At 56.0% G+C, this 27,227-nt stretch overlaps 2 protein-coding genes across 7 annotated transcripts in view; one reads left to right on the forward strand and one right to left on the reverse strand.

Moving 5' to 3' along the window:
• Positions 1-5,697: 5,697 nt before the first annotated feature.
• On the forward strand, positions 5,698-20,259 carry OLFML2B (olfactomedin like 2B). 2 transcript variants are annotated; one of them, XM_054212966.1, is made up of 8 exons: positions 5,698-5,919; positions 6,926-7,189; positions 10,599-10,706; positions 14,849-15,025; positions 16,906-17,134; positions 18,017-18,562; positions 19,044-19,220; positions 19,540-20,259. In XM_054212966.1, the coding sequence occupies exons 1-8, from the start codon at positions 5,776-5,778 to the stop codon at positions 20,139-20,141; spliced, it is 2,247 nt and encodes a 748-aa protein (XP_054068941.1). In that variant the 5' UTR covers positions 5,698-5,775; the 3' UTR covers positions 20,142-20,259. The 2 variants fall into 2 exon arrangements, with proteins under 2 accessions (XP_054068941.1, XP_054068942.1); XM_054212967.1 differs by having other exon boundaries at positions 18,020-18,562.
• A 1,393-nt stretch (positions 20,260-21,652) lies between these two features.
• ATF6 (activating transcription factor 6) overlaps positions 21,653-27,227 on the reverse strand; it is a 94,281-nt gene continuing 88,706 nt past the window's right edge. For 4 of the 5 annotated variants that reach the window (XM_054210538.1, XM_054210536.1, XM_054210535.1 and 1 more), the window contains exon 19: positions 21,653-24,088. In XM_054210538.1, coding sequence (XP_054066513.1) covers positions 23,877-24,088 — 212 coding nt within the window. In that variant the 3' untranslated portion in view covers positions 21,653-23,876. Of the gene's footprint in view, positions 24,089-26,774; positions 27,020-27,227 lie in introns of all 5 variants that reach the window. The other variant, XM_054210534.1, reaches the window with a different exon arrangement.

Here is a 27,227-nt window from a genome sequence, read left to right on the forward strand (position 1 = left end):
CCTGTTTTCTCAGCCACATCCTGTTTTCTCCAACCATCACCCTAACACTGCCAAACCCACCACAAAACCATGTCCCTAAGCACCACATTTACTCATCTTTTAAATACCTCCAGGGATGGCAATTCTACTGCTTCCCTGGGCAGCCTGTTCCAATGCTTGATAACCCTTCCGATGAAGAAATTTTTCCTAATATCCAATCTAAACCTCGCCTGGTGTAACTTGAGGCCATTTCGTCTTGTCCTATCACCTGTTACCTGGGAGAAGAGACTGCCCCCCACCTCACTACAGCGTCCTTTCAGGTAGTTGCAGAGAGCAAGAAGGTCTCTCCTGAGCCTCCTTTTCTCCAGACTAAACCACCCCTGTTCCCTCAGCTGCTCCTCATAAGACTTGTGCTCCAGACCCCTCATCAGCTTGGTTGCCCTCCTCTGGACACACTCCAGCACCTCAATGTCTTTCTTGTAGTGAGGGGCCCAAAACTGAACACAGTATTTGAGATGCGGCCTCACCAGTGCTGAGTACAGGGGAATGATCACTTCCTTAGTCCTGCTGGCCACACTATTCCTGATACAGGCCAGGATGCTTTTGGCCTTCTTGGACACCTGGGCACACTGCTGGCTCATATTCAGCCAGGTAATCATGGGGCAGGGGTTCTCATGGATGAAGAGCAGGGCTGCAGGGTCTCCAGGGCTGCTGCTGGAGCCATGCTGCCTGCACAGCAGGAGCTGGGCTGCCTGCACCCAGCAGGTACCTGTGCCGGCACAGGACAGGCACCCACGGTGTGCAGAAAACCCCCAGGTGGGTCCAGAAACTTCCCTGACACTGGTGTCTGCTATCAGTGGAAACTGCCAGGCTCCAGGGTCTGGCACTGCCTGGTGGATGGGAATAGTCAGGGAGCCATGAATTTCAGCACAATATGATTATAAGGTAGAACTTGTACAAAGTCCCACTGTTCTTCTACTGCAGTGCTCTGGTCTGAGCTTTGTACTCAGTGCCTCTGCAGCTCAGCTTGGTGCAAATTCTCCTAAACCCAGCTTTAAGCTACTCTCATAAGCTCTTACCAAGTTCAACAGACCTGTCTAGGAAGCCTGGGGCTCATCCCAGCCAGCTAGCCCATCTGACACAGGCAGGTCTCATGGCCTGCTCCGGGTTTTAAAAACCACTCTTTAAAAATTTATTTTTAGGACATATTTTTAAATACATCTTCTATTCTGGCTTGGACAGAGCTCCTCTGTCTGCCCAGGGCTTGCTGAAGGAGGGATGCTGAAAGATCAGGCTTGACGCAGTCGTGCCTCCCACAGGAGGGTTGGACAGCCTCAGAAAGACGTGGTTTCTGGGGCATGTGCCTGTTCACTCAGGTGCCGTTTGACTCAGAGGCATAAACACAGGTGTCACTGCTGAGGTCAGCAGGGAAACCTCGCAAATTGCTGTGCAACTCAGGGTCATGTCATGTGCTTTCCTATCTTGTCATGTTGGTCCATGAGATGAATTTCCTCCTTCAGCGGATGGAAGTAGGAGGGAGCTTCCCTCACCCTGGGCACCTACAGCAAACTCGTGTGGTGGAGCTGATGCACGAGGGACTGTCACTGCTTGCTGCGGCCCCTTGCCAGGCTGTGTGGCCTCCTGCCATCCAACCATGTGCTGTCCCCAGGTGAGTGGCATCTGTTGAGTCCACCTCTCACTTCAAATGCTCAGACATGTCTCTGCTGGCCCTTGGGACCACATAAGCATTGCCTTCACGAGCCCCTGGCTGCTGTTGGCAGCAGGCACTGAGCTATAGAGCCCAGAGACATGATGGCATACTTCACCAGCCTCTTTCTACATGTGACCTCTGGAAGGCACAGCCAGACTAGCTTATAGTGCCTTGCAAAATCCAGCATGGGAATGCAAATGAGCAGACCTGTCTCCTGCAACTTTGGTCTTTCTCAACAGGATGTGGTGCTGACACCCGACGCCACAGGACCAAGTGCTGGGACACATGACCAAGTGCTTCCCAGTGCTGGGAAGAGCTACAATATGTACCAGGAGTGTGCAAGGATCAACCACAGGCTCTAGCTCACCTTGCTCACCTCTGGGACGGACAACAAGAAAGTTGATGTATTTCACTGGGGCTGCTAGGCGTCTCTCAGCTTTTGGCTCTAAGTTATCCGGGTTGTGTCCCATGCAGGTGAGTCTCCTTTCCACCCCCACCACTGATACAAGACTGGCAGGAGTGGTTGACACACCAGAGGGTCATGCTGCCATCCAGAGACAGGCAGGAGATGTGGGCTGACAGGGACCTCACGCAGTTCAGCACAGGGAAGTGCAAAGTCCTGCACTAGGTGAGGAACAACCCCATACACCAGTACACAGAATCATAGAATGGTTTGGGTTGGAAGGGACCTTAAAGATCATCTAGTTTCAACCCCCCTGCCATGGGCAGGGACACCTCCCACTAGACCAGGTTGCTCAAAGCCCAATGCAGCCTAGTCTTGAACAATTCCAGGGATGGGGCATCCACAACTTCTCTGGGCAACCTGTTCCAGTGTCTCACCACCCTCACAGTAAAGAATTTCTTCCTAATAGCTAACCTTAATCTACTCTCTTCCAGTTTAAAACCATTAGATCTTGTCCTGTCATTACACTCCCTGATAAAGAGTCCCTCCCCATCTCTCTGTTAGGTACTGGAAGGCCGTTATAAGGTCTCCCTGGAGCCTTCTCTTTACCAGGTTGAACATCCCCAACTCTCTCAGCCTGTCCTCATAGCAGAGGTGCTCTAGCCCTCTGATCATCTTCGTGGCCCTCCTTTGGACCCGTCCCAACAGGTCCATGTCCTTGTGCTGGGGGCCCCAGAGCTGGACGCAGCACTCCAGGTGGGGTCTCACCAGAGCAGAGCAGAGGGGCAGAATCCCCTTCCTCGACCTGCTGGCCACACTTCTTTTGACGCAGCCCAGGATGTGGTTGGCTTTCTGGGCTGTGAGCGCACATTGCCAGTTCATGTTGAGCTTCTCATCCACCAGCACCCCCAACTCCTTCTCCTCAGGGCTGCTCTATGTGCTGGGGGCCACCCAGCTGGAAAGCAGCTCAGCAGAAAAGGCCCTGAGGGTACTGGTGGACACCAAGCTGAACATGAGATAGCAATGCCTTTGCAGCAAAGGTGGCTAATGGTGTCCCTGGGGGGCATTAGTGAGAGTGCTGCCAGCAGGTAGAGGGAGGTGATCCTTCCCCTCTGCTCAGCACTGATGAGGCCACACGTGAAGTGCTGTGTCCAGTTCTGGGCTGCCCGATACAAGAGAGACATACTGGAAAGAGTCTAGTGGAGAGACGCTAAGATGATGAAGGGATGGGAGCATCTCTCCTGTGAGGAAAGGCGGAGCGAGTTGGGGCTGTTCAGCCTGGAGAAGGCTCGGGGAGGGTCTCAGGCGGGCCAGCACTGGCCCTCTGCCCCTAATATGACGCATTTTAATCGCAAAGAATTTTAACGAGTGACAGCCGCAAGCAGCCGGGTTGTCTCTGCCGGGCCCTGCGTGGGGCCGCGGTGCCACGCGGTGGTGCTGCGCCCCCACCAAGGGGACGGCGGCCGGCGGCGGGCACGGCCCGGGAGCGGCGGCGGGGATCGGCCCCGGGCCCTCGGCACTGAGCATCCCCCGGGGAACGGTGCCCGGGCGAGGGGCGGGCGCGGCCGCCCCAGAGCTGAGGATGGCAGCGGTTGTCCTCAAAGGGCATGATGTGCCGCGGTGTGCGCTGCCACCCTGGGTCCTGCTGAGCTCAGCATCCCCTAAAATCAAAATGAATGACTGCCTAGACCTAGCATCCCAGATCAGGACCCATGAACCCCAGATCTATGATCACAGACCCACCATCATATCTGTGGCCTGCCTGGACCCATAATCTCAGCCTCCCTGCTGCTGGTGCCTCTCACAAAGCACTGCCCAGACCTCGCAGGGGCCCAGATTGGCACAGGGAGATGGAAGGTGCACGAGGGGATGCTTTACAGGGGGGTGTGGGGGGAGGAGGGCAGGATTTTTGCACCCACAGCTCCCATCACAGAGATGCTGTGTTGCCTGTCATGGGGCTGTTAGATTCCCTTTTTCCCAGGCTTGGTGATGTTTTCACTTGTGGCGCTTGAAGAGCAGTACCTGCCTGCTTCCTTGGGGAGCCCCGGCTTCGCATGAGACCAGTCACACAGAATGGGGTCAGGTGTGGGGACACTGGGGCTTCATGCTTAGCCCAGGGTCTGGGCCAGCGTTCTTCAGCAAGACACTAAAAACAGGGCCACACTTGCTTGCTCTGCTATCCTCCTCTGTCTGTGGGTTTTTTATGTTTGGTTTTTTTTTTTTTTTTCTTGAAGGGGGAATGTTCAGACTTTAGAGATGACCACAGTGAACCCAAAGTGCCTGTTGCTGTTGCTGTCTCCTCTTGCCCCCAAAGGACAGGCTTAAACTTGTCTTTAACCCAAGCCAAATACCACCAGGAAGGCTTTCTTCCCCTTATAAAGAAAATAAATCAACATAGAATGTCAGTAACATGTGAAATCTTTCCTTTTCGTTTTGAAATACTGTTGTCTATTTGTTTTCCTTCCTTTTCCAGCCTTGAAAGTGACTCTTAGAAAACGGGTTAAAAAGTTTTAGGTGCTGCTTGCCATGGGACCTCATGGGGCTGCTCTCAGCTGCAAGCCCTGGTGGTGACACATCTGTCTGGGGGTCCAGCGCTCTGAGCCAGCTGAGGTCTCCCGGAGGCCCTGCAGGACATGAGCTGGGGGCTCCTGAAGCCCCGGTCTTTCAGCCTCAGGGCAGTCTGTGCTGACAGATGGGGTATCTGCCCCCGGGGAAGCTCAGCTGTTGTCAGCACTGAGCAGCAGAAATGGAAGTGAAGGAGATGGTGCCTGAGGGACATTTTATCCTTGAGAGAGGCTGGTGGGGGGAGGCTTTTAGAAATGCCTTTCCCCTCCTGCTGCTCTCCAGTTGCCCAAAGGCTGTCTGTCCTTGTCCTCCCATCCTCGCCGGCTGCTTCCCCTCCTGTTCTGTTCTGCAGGGACCCGCACATCCCTGCCCCCTTCTCCACAAGCTTTGCTTCCCAGGGAGGCTGAAGGAGAGGGAGGCACGGCGCCACGCCACATGGAGCCTGCGGTCCTGGCCCTGGAGTCAGCAGCTTCTGCTGTCCCCTGTGCCACAGATGCTTCCTCTCTCACACAAGATGTTTTCTTTGTGTCTGGCAGCTCCATCCCTCCAGTCTGCCCCTTGGACAGAGCAATGGGATGCGAGAGCCTGAGCCCCCTCTCGAGAGGTGCCCTGTCCCAGGGCCGCAGGCACCAGGTTTGGTGTGGTTTTGGGACACGTGTGTGTTAAGGACTGGGGGTGCTTCACTGATGCACAACCTTGCTTCAGCAACAGCTTTGCGTGGCCTCTTGTGCCGCTCGCTGTGAGTGCGGCTTCTCCCCCTGACCCACGGGCCCGTTTTGAGGCAAATGCAAGCCCGTGCCTAAACCTGGGGCATGGTGCTGGCGTGTGCAGTTTGAGCACCGGGCCCACGCACCGCCGGGCTGGGGGTGAGCTGCGGGGAGCCCCCGACGCAGGTGGAAAGCACCGCCTGGCGCGGCCCCGTCCCGTCCCCGCCCCGTCGCCCGCCCGGCCCCGCCCGGGAGCCCGTCCCGCCGCCGAGGGAGGGAGAGAGGGAGGACCGGGGCGGGAGCCCGGCCCGGCCCCGCCCGCGCCCGCCGCGCCGCACCTGAGCGAGCAGCGGCGGCTCCGCGCCGGCCCCGGCCCCGGCTCCGGTCCCGGCCCCCTCCGCCGCCCGCCCATGGCTCGGCTGCTGCCGCTGCTGCTCTGCCTGGCCGCGCTGGGCGCAGGCTGCCGGGCAGGGTCCCCCCCCGCTGGCACGGCCGGGCCCTCCGCCGAGCCGCTGCAGGACGAGGCGGACAACCAGGAGAACATCCTCTCCCAGGTACCTGCTGGGGATGCTGGGCACTTGGCGGGGCGGGTACGGGGCACCGCGGCGCGGGGGTGGGCAGCGCCGGGGGGAACGCTGGTGGCGGTGCTGGGCGCTGCTGCGCGTACCCTGGGTGATGCTGGGTGTCCGCGCTCGCCCAGCGCTCCCGGGCGGTGCTGGGAGGGTGCAGCTGCGGGGAGTTTATTGCCTGGGGTACAGTGAACTCACTGAAGTCCAACGGGGCGACGTTCACAGCCTCCATCCTGTTGTTTCCCTGAGGGGGACTAAAAAAACAGGGAGCTCCTTGGGAGGGGAACTGGTGGAGCCTCTTTGTGTGCAGAGGGGAGGGATCCAGGATCCGGGCTCTTTCCCTGCCAGTGGGATGCGGTGGAGGTTTCTGCTAGATTTGGCTGATCAGACTGTGTGCTATTATCTGCCCTCGGAAATGGCTAATGTGGAGACTATTGGAAACATACCGTCAAAGTTATTTTTGTGCTTGGGCTTTCAGAAGTGCTGTCTGCAAATCTCCGTAAAGGAAATTCCTGGCATTGTATGGGGCTAATCAGAAATACTGCATCACCACCAGGTTAAGCTACTTATAGGGTAGCTTTCAGTTGCCCTTCCAGGGCACCCTTACCCTGTTTGCCTGTGTAAAGAAATCTTGCTCAGGGTAGCAGGTGACTTATTGGGTCTACTGGACACAGAGCATTAAAAGACAGCAGGAATTCAAAATTCTTGTATTTAAAATTCAAAGCGGCTAGGTCCACTTTACACAAAGCAGAATAAAAAATACCCTTTTGGAAGAAGCCAGTTTTCATTCCCCTTGTAGGTAGGGATCAGAAAGCTCTGCACTCTCTAGAAAACTTATTGGTCAGCAGATTTAGGAAGAGCCGGCCAGTTTCCCCAAGGTTCAGGGTGTCCAGAGTGTCCTCGTTGAGACCTCAAGGCCCGGGGTGTCCTTGTCCCTTGCTGGGCAAGCAGAGGACAAGAAGTTTGCTAACTGCTGGTGACCTGTGCTCAGCTGTTAGGTGACTACGACAAGGTGAAGGCAGTGTCCGAAGGCTCTGACTGTCGGTGCAAATGCCTGGTCAGGCCCCTGGGCCGCGGTGCCTGCCAAAGGATTAACGAAGGCGCTTTCAAAGCGGAGGATTTTTACACGGTGGAAACCATCACATCAGGACCCAGCTGCAAGTGTGCGTGTGTGGCCCCCCCCTCGGCGCTCAATCCTTGCGAGGGGGACTTCAGGCTGAAGAAGCTGCGGGAGGCAGAGAGCAGCGACCTGAAGGTAGGAGAGCAGCTTGAATTCGGGGCTCTTCTTGGAGGGGGAGATCTGCTGAAGCCTTTTCTTTCAGAGCTTTTTCTAAAGAATACTTTTCCTAAACATTTTGTCTAAAACATCTCCTGGTTACTTTTATATCTGCACGTTGGATATAAAAATCAAGCTCGGTTTAAGGGATTGCTTCGAGCAGCTGCAGCTGATGATTCACTCAGCAGCACCCTGCCCGATTTATCCCCTGCTGCCTGGGGTCTGCCACGGCTGCCTGCACAGGAAGCCCAGGAGGGACTGGGCTGCTCCCTGCCCTTTGTCGGGTGCGAAGTGTCCCCGGGGGGACGGCTCTGCTCCACTCAGCAGCTGCCAGGTCTTGTTCCCGTCGCAGAGAGGGGCTCCCGAGGATCCACGCACAAAGCTGCTTTGGCTTCCATGGGCCAAAAGCTGCTGATGCGTCAGCATGAGGGTGTGTTACACAGATGGCTGATGGCTGGATGGGTTTTGTTGTTTTAAACGCTGACGATTCTATACTAATAGTATTTTATCTCTTTAGTAATATGTACCTCTTTTCCAAGTTCTTAAGTACTCATGACTTTTCTTGGATGCTTACTTTTGCTGGTCTAGCAGCTGGCATTTCCAGTTTGTTACCTGCATAGGGCAGCAGAAATCCTCCCCAAAGGGCCACTGGCTTCTTCCAGCCCTGGGAGTCTCCAGAGCAGAAGGTTGAGGGCTGGTGGCATTCATGTGGGTGGTGATGGGATGTGCTCTGTGGTAGTGCTGCCAGTCCCAGCTCAGGTGGGAAGGCAGGCAGCGTGCGAGGTGCTGCGGGGCAGCCTGCAGCCGGGGCCACCGTTATGGGTTTGTTCTAATTAATTTGGAGTTTGAGGATGTGTTTCATCTTGTCCGACTGCAGACAGTTAGCAGCTTCTTGTCCAAGCTCCCCTGCAGCTAGGGAAGGTAAACAGGCACAGACAGATAATCCATCATTTCAGGGAAGGAGGAGTCCCAGTCTGGAGTTGTTTGGTGGTCCCTCACCTGCAGGAGAAGCCAGGATGTCCCACTTGGTATTAGATGAGGAGCCGTCAGCTCTCTGTGGTTAGGGAAGGGGTCACCCTCTGGGGTGACAGAGCCACCCCTGAAGTCCCTCACCGGGAGGTAGGCAGAGCTCACACCTCTCTCCTGGTCCTCTCCGGAGCCAGTCAGCCTTCAGGAGCAGAGCAGCGTGGCTAGCTGTACCCTTGGCTCCGGCTGCCTCTTCCCACTGGGGAGCTGCTCACAGCCAGCTGTGGTGTGAAAGCTTGTCCTCTAGGAACTGGCCCAGGCTCCCCGGCTCATTTTGCAAGGATCTGTGGCCAAACGATTTCACAAGATTTATCCAAATATACACACGTGGGGTTTTTATTTGCTGCAAAAGTCAAACCCCAGGAGCTGTGAAAACAGGCCTGCTTTCTCGCTGACCACAGAGTCCCTCCTGGGGTCGGGCGCGCTGGAAACAGCAACAAGAAGCCGGGAGGCAGGAGAGGACACAGCTCCGGTTCTTATGTGACTCATGAGGAGCAGCTCCCACGCTCTTTGGTGGGGAGGGCCAGGCCAGGCCATCTCATTGCTCCTACCAGCCCCAGGGTTTTTACTCTCCTTGCTGGTCTGATGAGCACTGTTCTTGCCTGGTCCAGCAGCGGGATGCACATGATTGTGCTCCATGTCTGCAGTGTTTTACCAGGCTCTGACTCAAAAACCCTAGGTACTCCATGGGAAAGCTGTGGAAAGGTCCCCAGAATGAGAGCCCTCCCTTACGACGGGTGGCTGGAGGATGTGTCCCCAAGGTAGCGGCAAGGAAGGCAGTGGATAAGCCTGGGGAGCAGGGGTACCCCTGGGGCACCCCAACACAGTGATGAATGGCTGCGCTCGGCATCCCAGCTGAAGGTTTCGGTCCCATCCGTGCCTTTAATAAGGTCCCATGGGAATGCATGGATCATCAGACAGTGAGAGCCGAAGTCTGCAGTGGGCGAAGGGAAGGAAATAGTGAGTTGGTGTGTGGATCAGTGTGGTGTTCTGGCGAGGATCAACTCGGTGTTGGCAGGTGTAGCTGACTCTAAGATCTATTTTTGTGAAATTGCAGCTTGTTGCTCCTCTGCTTGTAGGCGCGGTGTGTGTTTTGGGGGTCTCGGATGCAGAGTCTGCGCAAGGAGTCTGCATTCAGGAAGATTTGGAAGGTGGTTAATAAAGTCTGCAACCTTTGTGTCTTGATGGAAATTATCCAGCCTGGAGGGAAAGCACATATCTCCAGTGGCTGTCTGGCAGGTTGTGTGCATTATATCGGTCATCTCCGTCCAGTTCTTGGTGGAAAGTGGATGTGTAGCCATAAAACAATCCCTGTCTCTTAATGCTGCCATTTTATCTGGCTCAAAAAAATCTTTCCTTTGCTGTCAGCTCCACAGGGAGACTGCAGAGGCCGGGATGGAAACTCAGAGTGCTGCCAGCAGTGCTGCCTGTACTTCTCCCATGTTTATGGAGCTCTGTTGACTAGTTTGTAGCTGCTGGGAGAAAATGTCACTGCCTTGTACTAATTCCCATGCATTTAAAATACCTCTCAGCCGTCAGGGCTGTGAGGTCTGCAGTACTGTGGTATATGTGTGGGGACACGTGTGACAGGAGGGAACAGAGGCACAGGATGGCCTGGGAGTTCTCACCACCAGCTCGTGCCTGGTTAAGTGTTGTCCTCTGTGGAGTGAGCACCAGGAACCGTATGAAATGCAGAAGGAGGGTGTTGCTGTCTGGGCCTCCAGCATCAGTGAGCAGGGGCTGCTGCTGGGCAGGACGCGGGGACACAACCCTTCCTGCTGCAGGAAGGAGGTGAATTCAACACAGGGCATCTCTGAAACGGGTGATTTCAATCACCCATTTCAGAAGAAGAGGCAGCATCCCTCTGATAAAGTTGTCCTCCAGGGAAGCAAACTGTTGCCAGGCTGGCACTGAATTGAAATTGCTTCTCTCGTGCATTTGTGAACGTTTTAAAAGTTTTTAACAAGTTTCTTCTTGTTCCAGGAAAAAAAGCACGGGATGGCACGAGCTCAGAGTCTGATGTCAAAGTCACTTTTATGCTTGTTGCCTCTTTTGTTGCCAGTCACGTCACTGGTAGTGTAGCTAAGCCTTTGGGCTTGTGAGAGAGCCTGCCTAGAGCTGGCAGTGCTCCTCCTTGCTCTGCTCACTAATCCCCAGCACCCAAAACATGCTCCTGAAACTCTGCCTGCTCTGCTCCTGACTGCAGCAGCAATGTGGCAGGGCTATGTAAAGAAAAACCTGTTTTAATAAAGTTCTTGTGCTCAGATGCGCGTATTGCGCTTGACTTCTCGGCTGTAGAAACCACACAGAGTACTTCATAGCAAGGGCCTCTGACTGACAGTGCGCTCCCTGTGCCTTGCAGCTGTCCTCCATTGTTGAGATGCTGGAAAGTGCCTTTTACGGCTTGGACCTTCTGAAGCTGCACTCGGTCACAACCAAGCTGGTGGGTCGGGTGGAAAAGCTCGAGGAGGTAAGATGAGTCCTGTTCTCCTTTGAGGTTGTTGCTTTCAGTGGGCCTTGCCTCAAGTCATGTACTTAGTACCTCTGGTGCATTCAGAGCCTTGTTCCTTTTGGAAGAAATGTTCATTAACTGTTTGGCTGAAACTTCACTAGACCAAACTAGACCAGACTAGACTCTCCAAGCTAGATCTCCACTGCTCCTTGCAGGCAGTGCCCAGGGCGTCACCACCCCATCAGCCTCCCCTGACCCTCTCCAGTTCCTCCCGTCCCTTGTGGCCCAAACTAGGTGTGACATCCCAGCTGTGGCCTCACCAGGACCAGCATCTCCTCGGGGTCCAAAGGGCCCGCTGTTAAGTTTTTCCTCTTCTCAATTTCATGTCTGTGCTGGCGTGATAGTTGCCCTCAACCAGGTGCGTTTGTGCTGTTTGATGTCGGGGTGAGCGATTCAGGGCTGATGCCGGGACACACTCGCTGGGACAGCTGGTAGTCAAGGAGGTCAAATTCCTTAAGGACCAAGTTACATCTTGGCCTGCATTTAAAAAGAACTGAACCCTTAGTGCTGCTAAAAAGATAGATAAAGTACCTTCCTTTTTTTTTTTTAGAGCAGACTTCCAGTGAAATCATTTTTACTTCCATACAGTTTAATATTTCTTTGGCTAGTACAACGTGGGGTTTGCAGTTTGTTGAGCGGCGCTCAGCTATGTAGCAACAGGTTGCCAGATTAAATACTGGAGTTTTCTCCCGTGGTCTGTATCTGGGACAGTAATTCCACATTCTTGTCGGAGTGGAGCAGTCCCGTTTGTCTGCAGCCAGGGGCCGAGAGGCGATGATTTATAAAGCCAAAATTCCACTTGCGAAGTGTTTCGAGAGGCACGGCATGCTCCATCCCGGGGTCAGGAAGGAGGCAGCTGAGAGGAGCACGCTTTCCTGGGGGGCTCTGGGCTTCCAAGCCTGGTGATTGATCCAGAAGGGGGAAAAGGGGTTTTGAGGTCTAAAAATAACAAAGAACCAATGTTTTTGTTTGCAATCCCACCCTCTTCCTGTGGTTTAGCGATTTCTCCAGTTGTTACTTGGGTTTGCTGCTGAGTCTTTGCTAATTAGGGGAGAGGAGCAAGGGAATTGGGAGCTGTGCCACCAGCCCCATGCCACGCATCCCCATTGGGGAGCTTTGCTGCCACAGCACTGGTAGCCGTGGGGCTCGTGGTGGGGGTGAGCCCTGTCCCATGGGCAGAGGATGCTGCGGTGAACACAAAAGGCCCCATCAGGACAGATCAATGGTTTGTTGCTATTTAACATCCACCATTAGCTAGATTAGGGGTGACGGAGGAGACAACCTTTTTTTGGTATCATTTATGGATCTGTAGCCCATGAATTTGTCTCACCCTGAAACTAGTTGACTGAAAATCACAGAATAACAGGGGTTGGAAGGGACCTCTGGAGATCATCTAGTCCAACCCCCCTGCCAGAGCAGGGTCACCCAGAGCAGGTGGCACAGGAACACGTCCAGGCGGGTTTTGAACGCCTCCAGAGATGGAGACTCCACCACCTCTCTGGGCAGCCTGTGCCAGGGCTCTGCCACCCTCACAGGAAAGAAGTTCCTCCTCATGTTTAGGTGGAACTTCCTATGCTCAAGTTTGTGCCCGTTACCCCTTGTCCTGTCGCCGGGTACCACTGAAAAGAGCCTGGCCCCATCCTCCTGACACCCACCCTTTCAGTATTTATAAGGGTTGATAAGATCCCCCCTCAATCGTCTTTTTTCCAGACTAAAAAGACCCAAATCCCTCAGCCTTTCTTCATAAGAGAGGTGCTCCAGTCCCCTAATCATCTTGGTAGCCCTTTGCTGTCCCCTCTCCAGCAGTTCCCTGTCCTTCTTGAACCGGGAAGCCCAGAACTGGACACAGTACTCCAGATGCGGAAAATGGTGCTGTTGGACATTGTTACCTTTAAACGGATCAGGCCAGAGTGACACAGCCCATCAGATCAGTGGGTGGGGAGTGCAGGTTCCTCAAAGACGTTGCAGATGGTCAAGTCGGAGGCTAAGGTAAGGTAAGCATTAGGAGTTTGGGTATTGACAGATGACCCGAGGGATTACTTCATGTGCGCTCTTCTTTGGTACCAACGTGGCCCTGTCTACCAGCCTGTTCCTGCACAGGAGGTTCAGTGTGAGCGGTGCTGGTGGGACTTTTCTGTCTGGGCATGCTGGGGTGACCTTGCGGTGTGGCTGCTCTGCTCACAGCCCATCGCAGTGAGGCAGATGGGCAGAAGTAGTCTGGTCTGGCTGGAGTAATTTGGCCAGAGATGGAGCAGTGAAGGTGTAGGAGGAGGGAATTCACAGATTTGGGTCTTTAATTTCCCAGAAGCAGGGCTATAGGATCACGTAATAAGCAGCTGAAGCTGCCTGCGAGCACTTGGATGGGATGGAGGAGGACAGGAGAGGTTCTGGGTTAGATGGAGATTCCCCAGTGCTGCTGGTGCAGGCAGCAGGTGTGAAACATTTCCAGCGGCTGGCTTAGCACATAAATTCCTGTTGAGAGGAGGAGGATCACACCCTGCATCAGCCATGGGATCTGATACAACGGACAGCTGAGATGCTGAACAAGAGCCTGGCATCGCTTCAAAGCATCGGCCTCCCAGGCGGGTGTGCTTTTGGCAGCTGCTTCCCGGTGAAGAAGCTGAGCAGCCTCAAGCAGCTTCACAGGCTGGGCTTTGGTGGTGCCTCCCCACTAAAGGGGAGGCAGATTTTATTCCTAAGCAAGTCGTAAGCCAAACATTACACAGAATAAGTGATAAGAGCACAAGGCTGTCGGAATCAGCCATCATCCCAAAAGGAGGAGTGTGTCGAAGCTGCTTCTGCTCCTGCCCTGCTCTTAGGAGAGCATCATGAGGCCCCCTATTCCTTTTCTTACCACAGCAAAATGCTCGCTGAAAAGTCCCCGTGTTATTTGACTCAGCCTTAAAATAGCATGATAAAGCTGTGTCTCACAATTCCTGGGTGAAGACCGGGAGTTCAGATACACAGGGAGGGGGCTGGTGGTTAACTGAACTCAGGATGGTATTTTTGCAGAGATGAGAAGGTATTGCGAGTTACTTCCAGTATAACAAGGCATTTCACACAAATGGTGTCAGTTGAGGGAATTAACCCCCAAATACTTGGTCCTTAGAGCTAGCGCTTTCTCTAGTGAGGCAGCTTCTCTGCTTTGTCTTCAGTTTGCAGCTGTCACATCAGCTGGCAATTTTGAGGTCGCAGATGGAGGTCATGGTGGGCTTTAGGAGAAAATAATGGCAGGACAGATTGAAAGTGAAGGATCAGGGGGAGCCACCCCCAGTCTCTGTGTAAAAGCTCTTTGATTGATGTGCCACCTAATTCAAAGTAGTTGCCATTTAAGATGTAAAAGACCAAAGAGTGATGAGCAGAGACTGAAACAACCCCTTGGTGACAAGATGTACCTGTGGTTGGGGAACTAAGAAGGCCAAAGGGGTTTTCCTGCCCTGGGCTGCCCGATGAGCTGCAGCTCACCCCAGCTCCCTCCCAGTCCGGGACAGCTCTCTGAGGGTCACTGGCTCTCTTCCTCTCCCGAAATTCTCTCCCTCTTCTGTGGGAGCAGAGGATGGTGGGGAGAAGCAGTCCCTGAGTGCAGGGACTCAGGCAGTGGGGCAGGACCAGGACAACAGAAACCGGACAAGTGGGATGCTGACCTTGAGGACTTGCCTTGGGGGTTAGGCAGGTGGCAGCCGGCCAGGTTGTGACCCTGCTAGGAAAGCGTGATTAATAAATGGGAGATGAACTTTGCTGCCATAGGGAAAGGACATGATGTTGGGACTTGGGATGTTGTAGCTTGTCTTTTGCTTGTATGAGCCAGCAAGCATGGCTGCAGATGGCTGTTGAAGAGCCTCAAGGCCACTCTCCTGCTCCCTGGGGCCCCATGGCAAAGAGTAGATCTGGCGTGTGCACACCAGGGATGGAGTTTCTGGATGCCACTGGGGCCAGGGCAGTGCCTTCTTAGGCAGCTGAAGTGTGCAGCTCTACAGAGAAGCCCAGCTGTGAGCCCGGGATGGCAGCACAGAGCTCGCTGCCTCCTGGGCTGTGGTTTGCAGACCGTGGAGCATCCCTTGTTTTTATGTTGGGTAAAGTCTCTTCTCTTGCTTTTCTAGGGCATGTCCAGGAACTTCACGCAGGGAAGCCACCGGGCAGGAGCCAACGTGGAGGAGGGTCTGCAGGATCCCCACCGCAGGGGCAGGGAGAACTGCTCCAGCCTCATCACCAACAGCCTTGCCGACATAGAGAGCTCGCTGCAGCGGGACGCAGAGGCTGCCTATACGCATGCAGAGGTATGACCGCCCCAGAGGGCTGCACAGCTTGAAGTCACTGTGCAAGCCAGCCCAGAGGGTGTCTCCTGGATTTCCCCCCACCACGGCAGGCCGCTGGCCCGGGGTTATTTTCTTCTTGGCTTGGCCGACCCCCGTTTCCGTGCCACCGGCTCCAGCCTGCTTCTCTCGGCACAGCCCAGCTGCCGCCGGGACGTAGGAGGGAACGGGAGCAGGCTGCTCCCCAGGCCTCCCCCCTTCCCGCGGGGTTGTTGGTTTTCGAGGTCAGCAGCGGCCACGCTGCTCGGAAAGAATGATGTCATTGTGGGGCCGGCTAAGAAGTGCTGGGAAACTCGGAGCCTTTGATTAGCAGGGTTTGGGGGCTCGGTGGAGGGACAGCCTGTCGCCCTCCCTCCCAGGGAATTATCCCTGCGCCTGGCTGGCTCCGGGCAGAGAGTTGGGCATCCCGCCAGCTCCGGTACCCAGCCCCAGACCATGGGAGTCCCTGCAGGGTCTGTCCAGCACAGGGACATCCTCTGCCGGGCGCAGCGGTTCCCGTGCGTCCCCAGAGAGGGGTGAGAGGGGACACCTGCCCAGGACACCCTTGCTGCTCTGGTGGCGCAGCGTAGGGTGGCCTCACGCTGCTCTGGTCTGTACCGGGCGGCTTCTGGAGCATCCTGCCTTCACCCCAGGGTCCCCTCTGCAGGGGCAAAGGAGGTGTCCAGGGAGGGAGGAATGGCTGCTGCATCATTTCCAGCTCCAAACAGGAGTGCTCAGCTCTTGGGGGTGAGGACAGCCTGCAAGTTGCGCCCCCCCCTACCCCGACCCTGGCAGCTGAGAGCAGGTGTTGCGGGTCCCACATAGGAGTGGGCTCCCCAAGTCCCCACAAGGAGAAGGGCGGGCTCCCATGCGTGCGCTGGGGGTCAGCGGGTGGGAAAATGGCACTGACCACGATGTGTCAGTTATTCCGCTCGGGGGGGGGACCCGTGTCCTGTGTCAGAGGGTGTGCAGCAGCGCTCCCAGCCCCTCTCCCCCTGCTCCCCGGGCCATAACCTGAGCAGGGGCTCTGCTGCCCGCTGGAGAGGAGCCAGCCCCAGCCAGGCAGGAGAGCGTGGGCTTTTAATAAAAATGCAGGGTTTTTATTACCCTGAGTGACCTCATTTCCCAATGTTCCCCTTTCCTTGCCGCTAATTGCAGCAGGGCGGCGGAGGAACCCTGGGCTTGTCTTCTCAGCCAAATGGGCACCGCTTCAACCTTCAGGCTGTCTTTCCGATTTCCTTTAATGAGATGAAATCCTTCAGGCATGAGCTGCAGCAGCTGGTGGCTGCCTCTGCCCGGGGTTCCTGGTCCCTGCCTGGGGGGAAGGTCCTGGTCCTTGCCCGGAGGGGGTTTCTTGTTCCTGCCCTGGGAGGGGGCAGTTCATGGTCCCTGCTCCAGGGGGTTCCTGGCCCTGCTGGGGAGGTGCCTCCAGCCTCTCTGCTCTACCAAAGCTCGGTGCGTGTTGCACGCTCTCTATGGATCAGCTGCACACCGTCCCTGGCGTGCGAGGGGGCGTCCGGCTAGTGGATGTGCGAGTGGCTGCAGTGAGGAGCGTACCCTGCTAACGCCGCCCTGGGGTCCCCTCGCTCTGCCTGCATGCCTCGCGTCCCACTGCCCGTGCCTTACTGAGCGCCGAGTCCAAGGTTTGCTGGGTGGCACCGAGGTCAGGTGGAGGCAATGCTGGGCTGCTGCCCCCGCTGTCTCCTGGGGGTTTTCCCACGGCAGAAGGGACTGAGGTTGATCCTGAGGAAGGAGGGAGGACAGAGCATCCTACCCAGCGCTCGGCTGGCCAGCCTGACCTGTCCTGTCCCCCGAAACACAGCCATTCCGGCCCGTGCCATAACAACCTCCTGCATCTCTTCCAGGGCAAATATGAAGAAAGATTCCTGAAAGATGAAACCATCTCCCAGCAGATCAACTCTGTCGAGTCCCTCCCAGAGCTGCACCTCTCTCCAGAGGACGAGAAGCCCGAGCAGCTCTTGCAGAGGAAGCTGCGCGTAAGGAGCTGGCCTCCTTCTAAGCCCACCATTGTCCGAGGGGTCACCTACTACAAAGCCCAGTCCACTGAGTCGGAGAATGACATCGAGGAGCAACGTGAGTTGGGTTTGTAGCTGCGTCCAGCGGGATGGCTGTTCTGTGTCCCATTGCAAAGCCAGCATCTGTCCCCGAGTCCTGCCTTGTCCCTTGGGAACGTGTGGGCAAAGTGCAGGGGGCCACCATAGAGAGGAGGGCTTGGGGGCAGGAGGAGGTGGGACAGTTGGTTCCTCACCACTGTGCAGCCTTTGAGCCCTGCACGGGGGAGCAGTGCAGTGTTGTTATTCCATGGAAAATCCCTCGTAGCTAAGGAAATGGCTCACTGCTATGGCTTAAAACACCCAGCATCAACACCTTTCCTGAAAGTAAATGCAAGTCTATTACTTATGTTAGCCCTGCAGATCTACCTACCCCATGGTATCCCGGGAGGTTTGTGCAGTGGCTGGGGTGGCAGGGAGGCAGCTCAGAGCCGTGTCTGGCTGCCTTGAGGGTCAGCAAGTGCTCCTCGTGGCTATGGCCATGGTGAGAGCCGGGGGCCAAGCCACCAGGGCCCAGCAGCACAGGCAAACAAGGCAAGTGCCCTTTCTGTGCAGAGCCGGCTGAGTGGCGAGGTCAGCCAGCACGGCCGTGTGTGGGTTTGTGAGATCCCTGAGATGAGGAGGAGCAAAGGGCATGGGCGGTCACTTCCTGCTCTGCTGAGCCTGAGGTGGTGGACAAGGATGTGATGGGGTCTCACTGACCTCCTAATGTGGGCACCATCAGACCCTGCCCATCGTCCAGCCCTTCTTCGGCTGGAAATTAAGAGGAAAATCACATGGATTTAGTACAAGAAAGCCTGGATAAGTGGTTGAAGGAGCCACAGCGGTGGGGCAGGTGGAGAGGGGCCACAGGGGACCTACTCCTGCTCACTGTGGGACTGATGCCCATGCCTGTGTTTGGCAGCAGACGAGCTGTTCAGTGGGGACAACACGGTGGACTTGCTGATTGAGGACCAGCTCTTGAGGCCCAGCAGCCGGGCAGGCGAGGGCGTGAGGAAGCCCTCCCCGGTGGGATGGCCGCCCACCCCCGGCAGCAACCCCACCACCCCACCACTCACCGACAGTGCTGCGACAGCCACAGTGCCCCTGTCCTCTGCCACGGACATGGGGCCCACATCAGACCCCACCACTGTGAGCCAACTGACCCTCACCCCAGAGACCACAACTGCCCCGGCAGGGCTGGCGGAGGAGGGGACCCCTCAGCTACTGGCCTTGGCCAGCACAGTGGTGGCCACAGCCACAGAGAGCCTGCCCGCAGCCACTAGCCTCATCCTCAGCCCTGCCGTGGCCACCACTGCTGGGACCTTGAATGACATGGAGACGAGCCCTGCCCTGGAGAGCAGCCCAGGAGCTTGGGAACAGGAGAGGACCCCTGCAACACCGGTCAGCCCCACCATCCCTGCCACACCAAAGCAGGCCCTGGAGGAGGAGGACATCAGGAACATCATTGGTGAGTGTTTCATGTCCTGCACCGATCCAGCTGTGCGCATGGGGGCTGGCTCATGCCCACAGTGTGTCCTGCTAAGTGCAGCACACCTGGATTTGGCCACAGGTGGGAGTTGTCATGGAGATGATGGCTGGGCAAGTGCTTTACTGGGGCACCAGATTTTACTTGCTTGTTAACTCTGGAACCTACTGTAGTCCCCTTCCAGTTTGAGGGGCTGGACAGGGCAGGAAGACGCCTCCTCAGAGATGGATCTGGGACATGTCTCAGTCAGGGTGGGGACAGCGCTAGTGCCATGGGGAGCTCTTTGCAGGATCAGCCTGGTGCTGCTGGGCTTTGTGAGGCTGAGCCCAGGCCGAGGCAACGGGGGTACCTTCTGGGTGGGCAGGGAGATGGAAGGGGGACGATGCCTGCAGATCCCCAGCAGGCGTGGGGAGGGCATGGCCACCCTGCCTTGGGCCTCACAAGTCTCTCTCTGCCTGCGCAGGGCGCTGCAAGGACACGCTGTCCACTATTTCGGGACCCACCACCCAGAACACCTACGGGCGCAATGAGGGGGCCTGGATGAAGGACCCTCTGGCGCGGGAGGAGCGGATCTACGTCACCAACTACTACTATGGGAACACGCTTGTGGAGTTCAGGAACCTCGACAACTTCAAGCAAGGTGGGCTTGCACCATCCTCGATGCTGCGCTGGCCGCCATTCAGCTGGTCCAAGTAGCATCCCCGTTCCATGGGATGCTGTGCTGTGGCGGGATGCTCTGCCCAGGGACCCTCCCCTCTTGGGCACTGGTACCCAGAGTGTGGGGTTCAGAGCATGGGGCAGGTCAGGCTGTCCTTGGTGGCTCTGGACTTGCTTGTCACCACGCCAGGCTGCGGCTGGTGGCTGGGGAGGGAGTGTACGCAGAGCTGGGGGCAGAGGGTGCTGGCAGCCACCTACCCCAAAGAAAGGGGGGGTCTCACCAAGGTATCTCTGCCCTGCAGGGCGCTGGAGCAACTCCTACAAGCTGCCATACAGCTGGATCGGGACGGGGCACGTTGTCTACAACGGTTCCTTCTACTACAACCGGGCCTTCACGCGCAACATCATCAAATACGACCTGAAGCAGCGGTATGTGGCCGCCTGGGCCATGCTGCATGACGTGGCCTACGAGGAGTCCACCCCGTGGAGGTGGCGGGGCCACTCGGACGTGGACTTTGCCGTGGATGAGAACGGCCTGTGGGTCATCTACCCGGCCATCAGCTACGAGGGCTTCAACCAGGAGGTGATAGTGCTAAGCAAGCTGAACGCAGCTGACCTCAGCACGCAGAAGGAGACCACGTGGCGGACGGGCCTGCGGAAGAACTTCTACGGGAACTGCTTTGTCATCTGCGGGGTCCTGTATGCGGTTGACAGCTACAACAAGAGGAACGCCAACATCTCCTACGCCTTTGACACGCACACCAACACGCAGATCATCCCCCGGCTGCTCTTTGAGAACGAGTACGCCTACACCACGCAGATAGACTATAACCCCAAGGACCGCCTGCTCTATGCCTGGGACAATGGGCACCAAGTCACCTACCACGTCATCTTTGCCTACTGAGACCCCCTGCCACAGTGGGGCACTGCGAGCCAGGGGCCACCAGCACCTTTTTATTATTATTTTTATTGTTATTATTATTTTGTACAAATCAAAGAGTAAATGATGGGTTTTGTTTCAAGCTGTTTTTTTTTTTTTGTTTTGTTTTGTTTTGTTTTTTTTTAATGGTGGATTGTAGATCAGTCCCCAGGCCAGAACCACCCCCTTCGTCTTTGCTGTAACCTTGCTCCTGTTTTCCCTTCCCGTGGGCAGGGTCCCTCTTTTGGGAGGACAGAACCCAGCACTCCTGACCAGAGAGGAGGAGGTGGCCCAGACATGATCCTCCTGATGAGGTTTTTAGCTAATATTGATCAGCAAGAGACCCGGAACCAGCGCAAAGCTGGCCTTTCTGCTGCAGGCACTGGGTGCCAGCGGGACACTGATGTCAGTCTGTCCTGGTGGAGGGGGACGCGTGTCCCGTGGCAATGTCCCACCTCTCAGGACCATCTTCCCGGCTGATGGCCAGCAGGCCCTTTGGAGACCCTGCTGTACAATGGGGTTGCGAGCGCAGCTCCGGCAGCCCCTGGTGCTGGCGCTTACACTGAGGACTGTCCCCTCCGGCTGGGGCTCTGCCATTTGCAACCTGCTCTGGGGGGCTGGAAGCAGCCCCTGGTCCTGGCGCTTACACTGAGGACTGTCCCCTCCGGCTGGGGCTCTGCCATTTGCAACCTGCTCTGGGGGGCTGGAAGCACCCTGAGCCCCAACTCGCGTCCGGAGCGAGCCAGCAGCGGGAGGAGGACACTGTAAATACGTGTAGATGGCTTTTGTTTGTTCATTTTGTAACCCGAAATAGTCCCCTTTGGCATTTGCCAGGTGAAGGCTCTGTTGTGCCAGGTGCGGGGCTGCCTGGGCAGGGAGCTGCGGAGCTGGGGGAGCCCTTGCTCCCGATCCCACTGCCACTCCGTCTCCCGCAGGGTCTCAGCCCTTGTCCCCTCTCACGGCCGTGCTCGCCCTTTCCCGGCTGTTGGCCACTGGGAGCCTGTCATAGAGGCATGGCCCTGGCCCTTCCAGCCCGGCAGCATCTTGTATTTACCTGCTGTTAATAATAAAAAGATCAAGTACCTTTGCAGCCGTTCGGGGCTTTCTTTGGGTCTGGTTCACCCTCTGGGTGCAAGGATATGCACGAGGGGTTTTTTGGTTGGTTGGGGGAGTGCCAGTTTACAAACCAAGTGGCAGCAAGGCCCAGTGGCTGGAGGGGACCTCTGAGGTGGCTCTGGGCTGCTTGGGCCTGGAACCATGGCCTGGTGGTGTGGCAGCGTCCAGCCCGGAGAAGAGTTTGGCTCCGTCACAACTGCAATTGCCTTCAGGTCACAAGGGGCTGTGGTGAGACACGCTCCCTGCCTGTCCCCCACCTCCCCACCCCCCCGGTGCATGTAGCTTGGGCATTGCCAAGCAGAGCCACCCCACAGCCCAAGAGCCGGCAGAGACTGCACTGGCCTTCTTTTGCTTAAGTAAAACAGTATTAACAACAATAATAATAATAAATAAAAGAACCATTTTATTGCCTTCAGTGCTAGGGACACAGAGAACAGAAGAACTACACGGGACAAGAGATGCTCTCCGCCACCGGAGCCCACGGGTGCTGGCTGAGGACAGTCCCCGAGTCCCCCAGCAGCCCGTTCCAAGGTGCCGGGCTGTGCCAAGCCCAGCCACCACCGCCCGGGTCCCTTCCACGGCTCCCTGGCAGCCAATGGCGCCCCCAGAGCAGCTGGCTGCCCCTGCCCGGGGCTGCGGGGGAGCTGCGTGCCTCTGGCTGGGGCACTGCCAGCGTTTTTATTTTTTGACTATTGTGTGAGCTGGCCCACAGTCAGGTGGGGCCGGGGCCAGGAAAACAGAACTGGTGCAAGGAGCGCAGCCAAACCCCTCGCCGAGCCCAGCCGCTTCCCAGCAGTGCAAGCGCCGAGGGGACGGGGGGCCTTGCGCAGCTTGCGCTGACTACGTGGCAAAGGGCAAAACTTTTCCATAGTGTTGCAAGGCACATACTTTACAGGGGTGTATTGCTCCTCACCCTCCTCCTCACCTTCCCCGAGCTGTTTGTCTTGCTGCAGGATCAACTTTTTATTTCCTAACAGATGCGCGCACACACACAAATAATAATAATAAAAAACACGTCAGTCAGTCACCGAGTGGTTCAGACAATGAAGGAAAGGCAGTAGGCTGGCAAATTGAAGCCATCATCTTCTCTGCTAACGGCAAAGGAGGGAAAAAAAAAATAATAATGTAACATGCTGAAGTCATTAGGAAAGGCCAATGCTCTGCTGGCGGCTCATCCCAGCTGAGCACCGCAGCGCACTGCACCGGAGCCCCTCAGGCCCGCTCCGGCCCAGGGCTTGGCTGACAAACCCGAGACCAGTCACCAGAGCTCTGCAGCGGGCTCTGTAACGGCAGCAGTCGATTGCAGCAAGAGCCATGTCTAGTAGCTCAGTGCTCGGGGGCAAACGGCACGCTCCCCTGACGCTTGACGGGCATCTGTCAGTGCTGACAAGGCAGAGAAGGGGTGTGTGGGTTTAAGTGTGTGCGTCTGTTTCGGGAGGAAGGTGCTGTGGCTGTGTCCCACGGAACCGAAGCAGCTCTTCTGCCCCAGAAGTGCCAGTGCCAGCTCCGTAGGCTGTCTGCTGTGAAACGCATTAAATATCGCACACAAAATAAAAAAAAAAAATCCAAACAAAAACCAGGGAGGTGGGGAAGAGGGGGGAAAAACCCAACCCAACAGCAGTACAATCTTTAGAAACGCATTAAATCACCACCCTTGGGCCACGCGCCAGCCTTTTGCCACGCAGCTGCATGGGCTGGGGATGACAGCAGCAGTCTGCGGGCGAGCGCACACAGGTGAGGGGTTCGTGCCCCTCACGGGGCGGGGGACAAGCTTCCCGGCAGTGAGGACTGTTCTGCTCGTGGTGCTTTGGCAGTAAGTGCGGGTTGCCACCCCCCCCCAGCTGGAGGGCTGAGGCTGGGCTGCCCCATGGTACCACTGCAACCCTGAGCAGCTGCCCACCGCTTCCTGGCAAGGGAAGGCACACGGGGAAGGAATTTGGGGCAGGTGTGTGGTGTGCACAGGGGTGACGAGGAGCAGGGCTGTCTGGCCAGGCCCTGCACAGCCTCTCTGGCAGAGAAGGGATGCTCCTGCTGCTGGGGCGCAGGGCCGGGGTGGGGTGCAAGGCTGTGGCTCTCCCTGCACCCACAGCTCGGAGACGAACACTGCTTCCTCCTGCTGCCCCGAGCCCACTGCCGGCAGAGAAGCCTGATCTCGAGCACAGTGTCTCTAGGCAGGACTCCAGCACTCAGCACCCCACCTCAGGAGACAGTTTAATGGGACAAACAAAAAAAAACTAACAAACCAACCCCACAATTTTGGACAGTGCGTAAGTAGCAAGGATGGTCCATGTCCCTCCAGTGCTAGCCCCAGGCATTGATGTGCCGACACCAGGAGTGCAGCAATGTGCATCACCCACACCCCTGGCACCAGGCATGGCATGCTGTGTGCATCCCACCAGGCCTGTCCCCGGCAAGGGGACAGCTGAGCTGTAAAAACCCTGGTCAGGATGCAGACGTTGGGTAGGGTCAGGCACAGGAGTGGGCTAATCAGGGTCTGCCCTTACTGTGCCGATGTGCCAGGAGCCCTGGGGACCTGCCAGCAATGGGGCTCAGTGTGGCAGCAGGACCTGCTGCATGCTGGTTGCACAGGTCGTGCCACAGGAGCTACTGCAGGGATTTGACAATAGCCCTCCTCAGGGCGTGGGGCGTCTCGGGGACGGAGGGAGATGCGCTGTAGAAGGTGTTGGTGTGATTTCTGCGCTGCTCTCGGAGGTATGGAGGGACAGATGAACTTTTGATGTGGATGATCCTGGTGTCCATCACTTCACAATCTATCTGCATCATCACCTCGTAGTCCTGCCCATTGATCACATTTTCTGTAAAAGTAACAAAAAAACCCCAGACAAATCAGACTTAGCCCTTCAAGCTAGTGACCTAATGGGACCAAAAGCAGAGCTTTCTGGAACTTTTTTTTTCTGGAGCAGGAGCTGGAGGGGGGAGACCCCTTCCTTTTTGCAGCTCCAACACATGGAGCTCCATCTCACACAGCGCAGCCCCAGCCTGCTCGTGACACCTCAAAGGGCCCAGGCCAGGCTTAGCATGTGCAGTCACACTTAGAAATTAATGTCTTGTCTTTTCCACTTCCTCATCCGCACATAATTACCAATGGAGTTTGCCTTGTACAATATTTATTACTGAACTGTTGCTCTTGAGCCACTAAAGCATAGGGGTGATTGAAGATAAAGCTTATTTAAGAAAGCTGAACGTCTCGCTTTCTTTTTATTGGTTTAAGAATACTGTAACCCTCTTGACATTGAGGATCTAGAGGAATTTCTTCACCAGACTATTAATAAAAAAAGTCAAAATGCTATCTCTCAAAAGAATTAACCGCACCTCCTTACCGTGCTGCCCTGGCTGTTGTACTTGCATGACGTTTTGGTGTGACGTGGGACAAGGCGCTTACCCTTGAGAGACCCCCCCAGACACAGGGAGAGGCAGGCCAGCACATGGGACCGCAGTGCAAGGACATGCCGGGCTGCATCACCTTGGCATGGCCCCAGGCCGGGCATGTCTGCTGCCACAGAAGCTCCTGGTCTTGCAGGCGGAGGCTGTGCACATGGCCAGCATCTGCTGCCTGGATTTAAAGGTGGGAGAGTATTCCCTGCATAGACAGCGTGTCCAGGAATGCGAGAGCTGAGATCGGATTTCCAGGCACGACCAATCCTTGCCTTCCAGAGTCTGACTGCCATCAGCAGGCTTTTCTTTCTGTGCTAAGGAGGATGGAAGATCACCTAATGGAAAGCGTATGGATTGGAGGAATGCGCTATACATTACTAATTTTTACTGTTTTCCTGGATTAACTCTGACTCTGGATGACAGCTGACAACTGTGGCCAGACCTTCTTGTACCCCACGCCACCTGTAGAAGCCATTAGATCGAGTATGTCTGGTATAGTAATGAAAAGCAGGAGCAAACCCTTGCTAAGGGGGCTGAGAGCCTGCAAGGGAAATCAAAGCTCCCACCTGCAGAAATGAAATGGAAAAAGCTCCCTGTGTGCCATTGAGAGACCACGGCCAGGAGCACCCAAATACCCCAACAAGCGCCTCGTCCCTCCCGGCAGCAGTGCTGCTGATAAAGTCCTACCATAGCCTTGAGTGCTATGTACCCAGTTGGGACCCTTTTTGAGGCCATCCCTCCAGGTCACCCCTTCTCTCATCCTTTGGATGTGCTCTTGGTTCTCACCCAACAGGCGCAGGACCGGACAGTGGAGAGGGCTGGTCTGCTCAGGACAGGGGCTGTACGGGGCAGCTGCAGGCACAAGGGAAAGCTGGGGTGGTGGGGAGAAGAGCCTGGCCTTTGGGCTGGAGAGACCAGACAGGAACAGATTGGCTCCCTGTGACACAGCAAGCTGAAAATGCAGCCCCTTATCTCTCATGTTGCAAAGATGACAGCTCAACAGGACCCCGGCTATGTGAGAAAATGTGCTCCAAAGCCATAAGTGGGTGAGGTGGGATGGGATGGTGGCCAGGGCCAGGAAAACCTCTTGGTGAGGCAGTAAGACTTTCCCGCGTCTGCCTGCAGTGGCCAGCACAGTGGGCTATCATTAGGTTCCTGGCATTGCTCAGCACAGAGAAGGACAGCACTCCCAGAGAGCAGCCCATGCGAGGGAGGGAGCTGCACTGTGTGGGTGGCAGCAGGGAGCATGGCGACCAGATCAGCTCATCTCGGCCAGCCAGGATCCCACTTCTCCCATCGCTGACACAGGCTCCCCTGTGACTAAACGGACCACGATTAAGTCACAGCTCTGCCATCCTGTGCAAAAGGTGCTGTGTCTGCTGAGGCCACCATAGCTGAGATGATAGCTGGGAGGAATCACACTCACGACGAGCCTCTGGGGCCAGCAGACATGGGGGAGACTCACACACCCAACGCTGACATTTGCAAAGTGCCTCAATCCTGCCCTGTGAGTGTGAATTAGCACAGGAGTGACACTTGGGTTCAAAGATGGGCATCTGATTCTTTCCCCTTTTGGGTTGAAGGCCCTGCCAATGAAGAACTGCTGCAGGACGCCTCTGCAAAGAGTCTCATCTCACAGGGATGAGGACAGTAGTGGGAATGGCTCAATTCCCACTACAGACACTTTTAGCAGCCTTTCTCATTACTGTTAGCACTAAACCGATGTAGAAGAGGAGGTGGGATTTTCCACAGAGACAGTAGCTGCTGCTCAATGATGCCTCTGGGTGCCTAGACCAGCTGTGTTCAAAGGAGGAGCCTGAAAGCCGTGCCAGCCCCAGGAGGCCTGGCCACCATCGGAGAGCCCTGTCCAGCCCACCCCAGCCCAGAGGGTGGAGGGGCTGATGCTCTGCTTTGGCCCACGTGATGCTCTCAGCAAAACAACAGGCAAACGTGACCTGAATGCAGCCGGCACAACCCGATGTTTGGAAAGACTAGCTCACTGTCAAAGGGGCAGGCAATGCAAAAATGATTCCACATGGCTCCATCCCGAGCTCGATGCCATTAAACTGTTTCACGATCTGAATGAGGAATAGAGAGTATACTTACAGGATTTCTGGAAGATGCTAAACTGGAGAGATTTCAGCCTTGGAGTACTGGATGAAACTGCAGTTTCGATAAAGGAGAGAGGCTGTCCAAAATCTTCAGGATGCATTTCAACCAAGGCCAGAGCGAACTACAACGCTCAGGAGAATTGGAAAACACGAGAACAAAATGGGGCCAGGCAGAAGCACTGCAGAAAAAACTTGAGGACTGCAGAAGATTGCTGCACGTAAGCCAACAGCATGACAGGGCTCGAAACGATCAGATTGATTTTGAGAGAAACAGGTTTATCTTTGGCCATGTTTCTAATGATAATGAAATATAAGCTCTGGATGAAGGTACCCTGGGAGACCAGAGGGTCTTTGTGACTGGCAGTTTTTAAGGAAAGGCTGGACAACCGCCTGTCAGACAAGACCTGGGGTACCCGATTGTCCCTCTGCACAGGCACAGGCACTCGCA

The sequence above is a fragment of the Rissa tridactyla genome, chromosome 8 (genome assembly GCF_028500815.1).
Source record: "Rissa tridactyla isolate bRisTri1 chromosome 8, bRisTri1.patW.cur.20221130, whole genome shotgun sequence".
Classification (NCBI taxonomy): domain Eukaryota; kingdom Metazoa; phylum Chordata; class Aves; order Charadriiformes; family Laridae; genus Rissa; species Rissa tridactyla.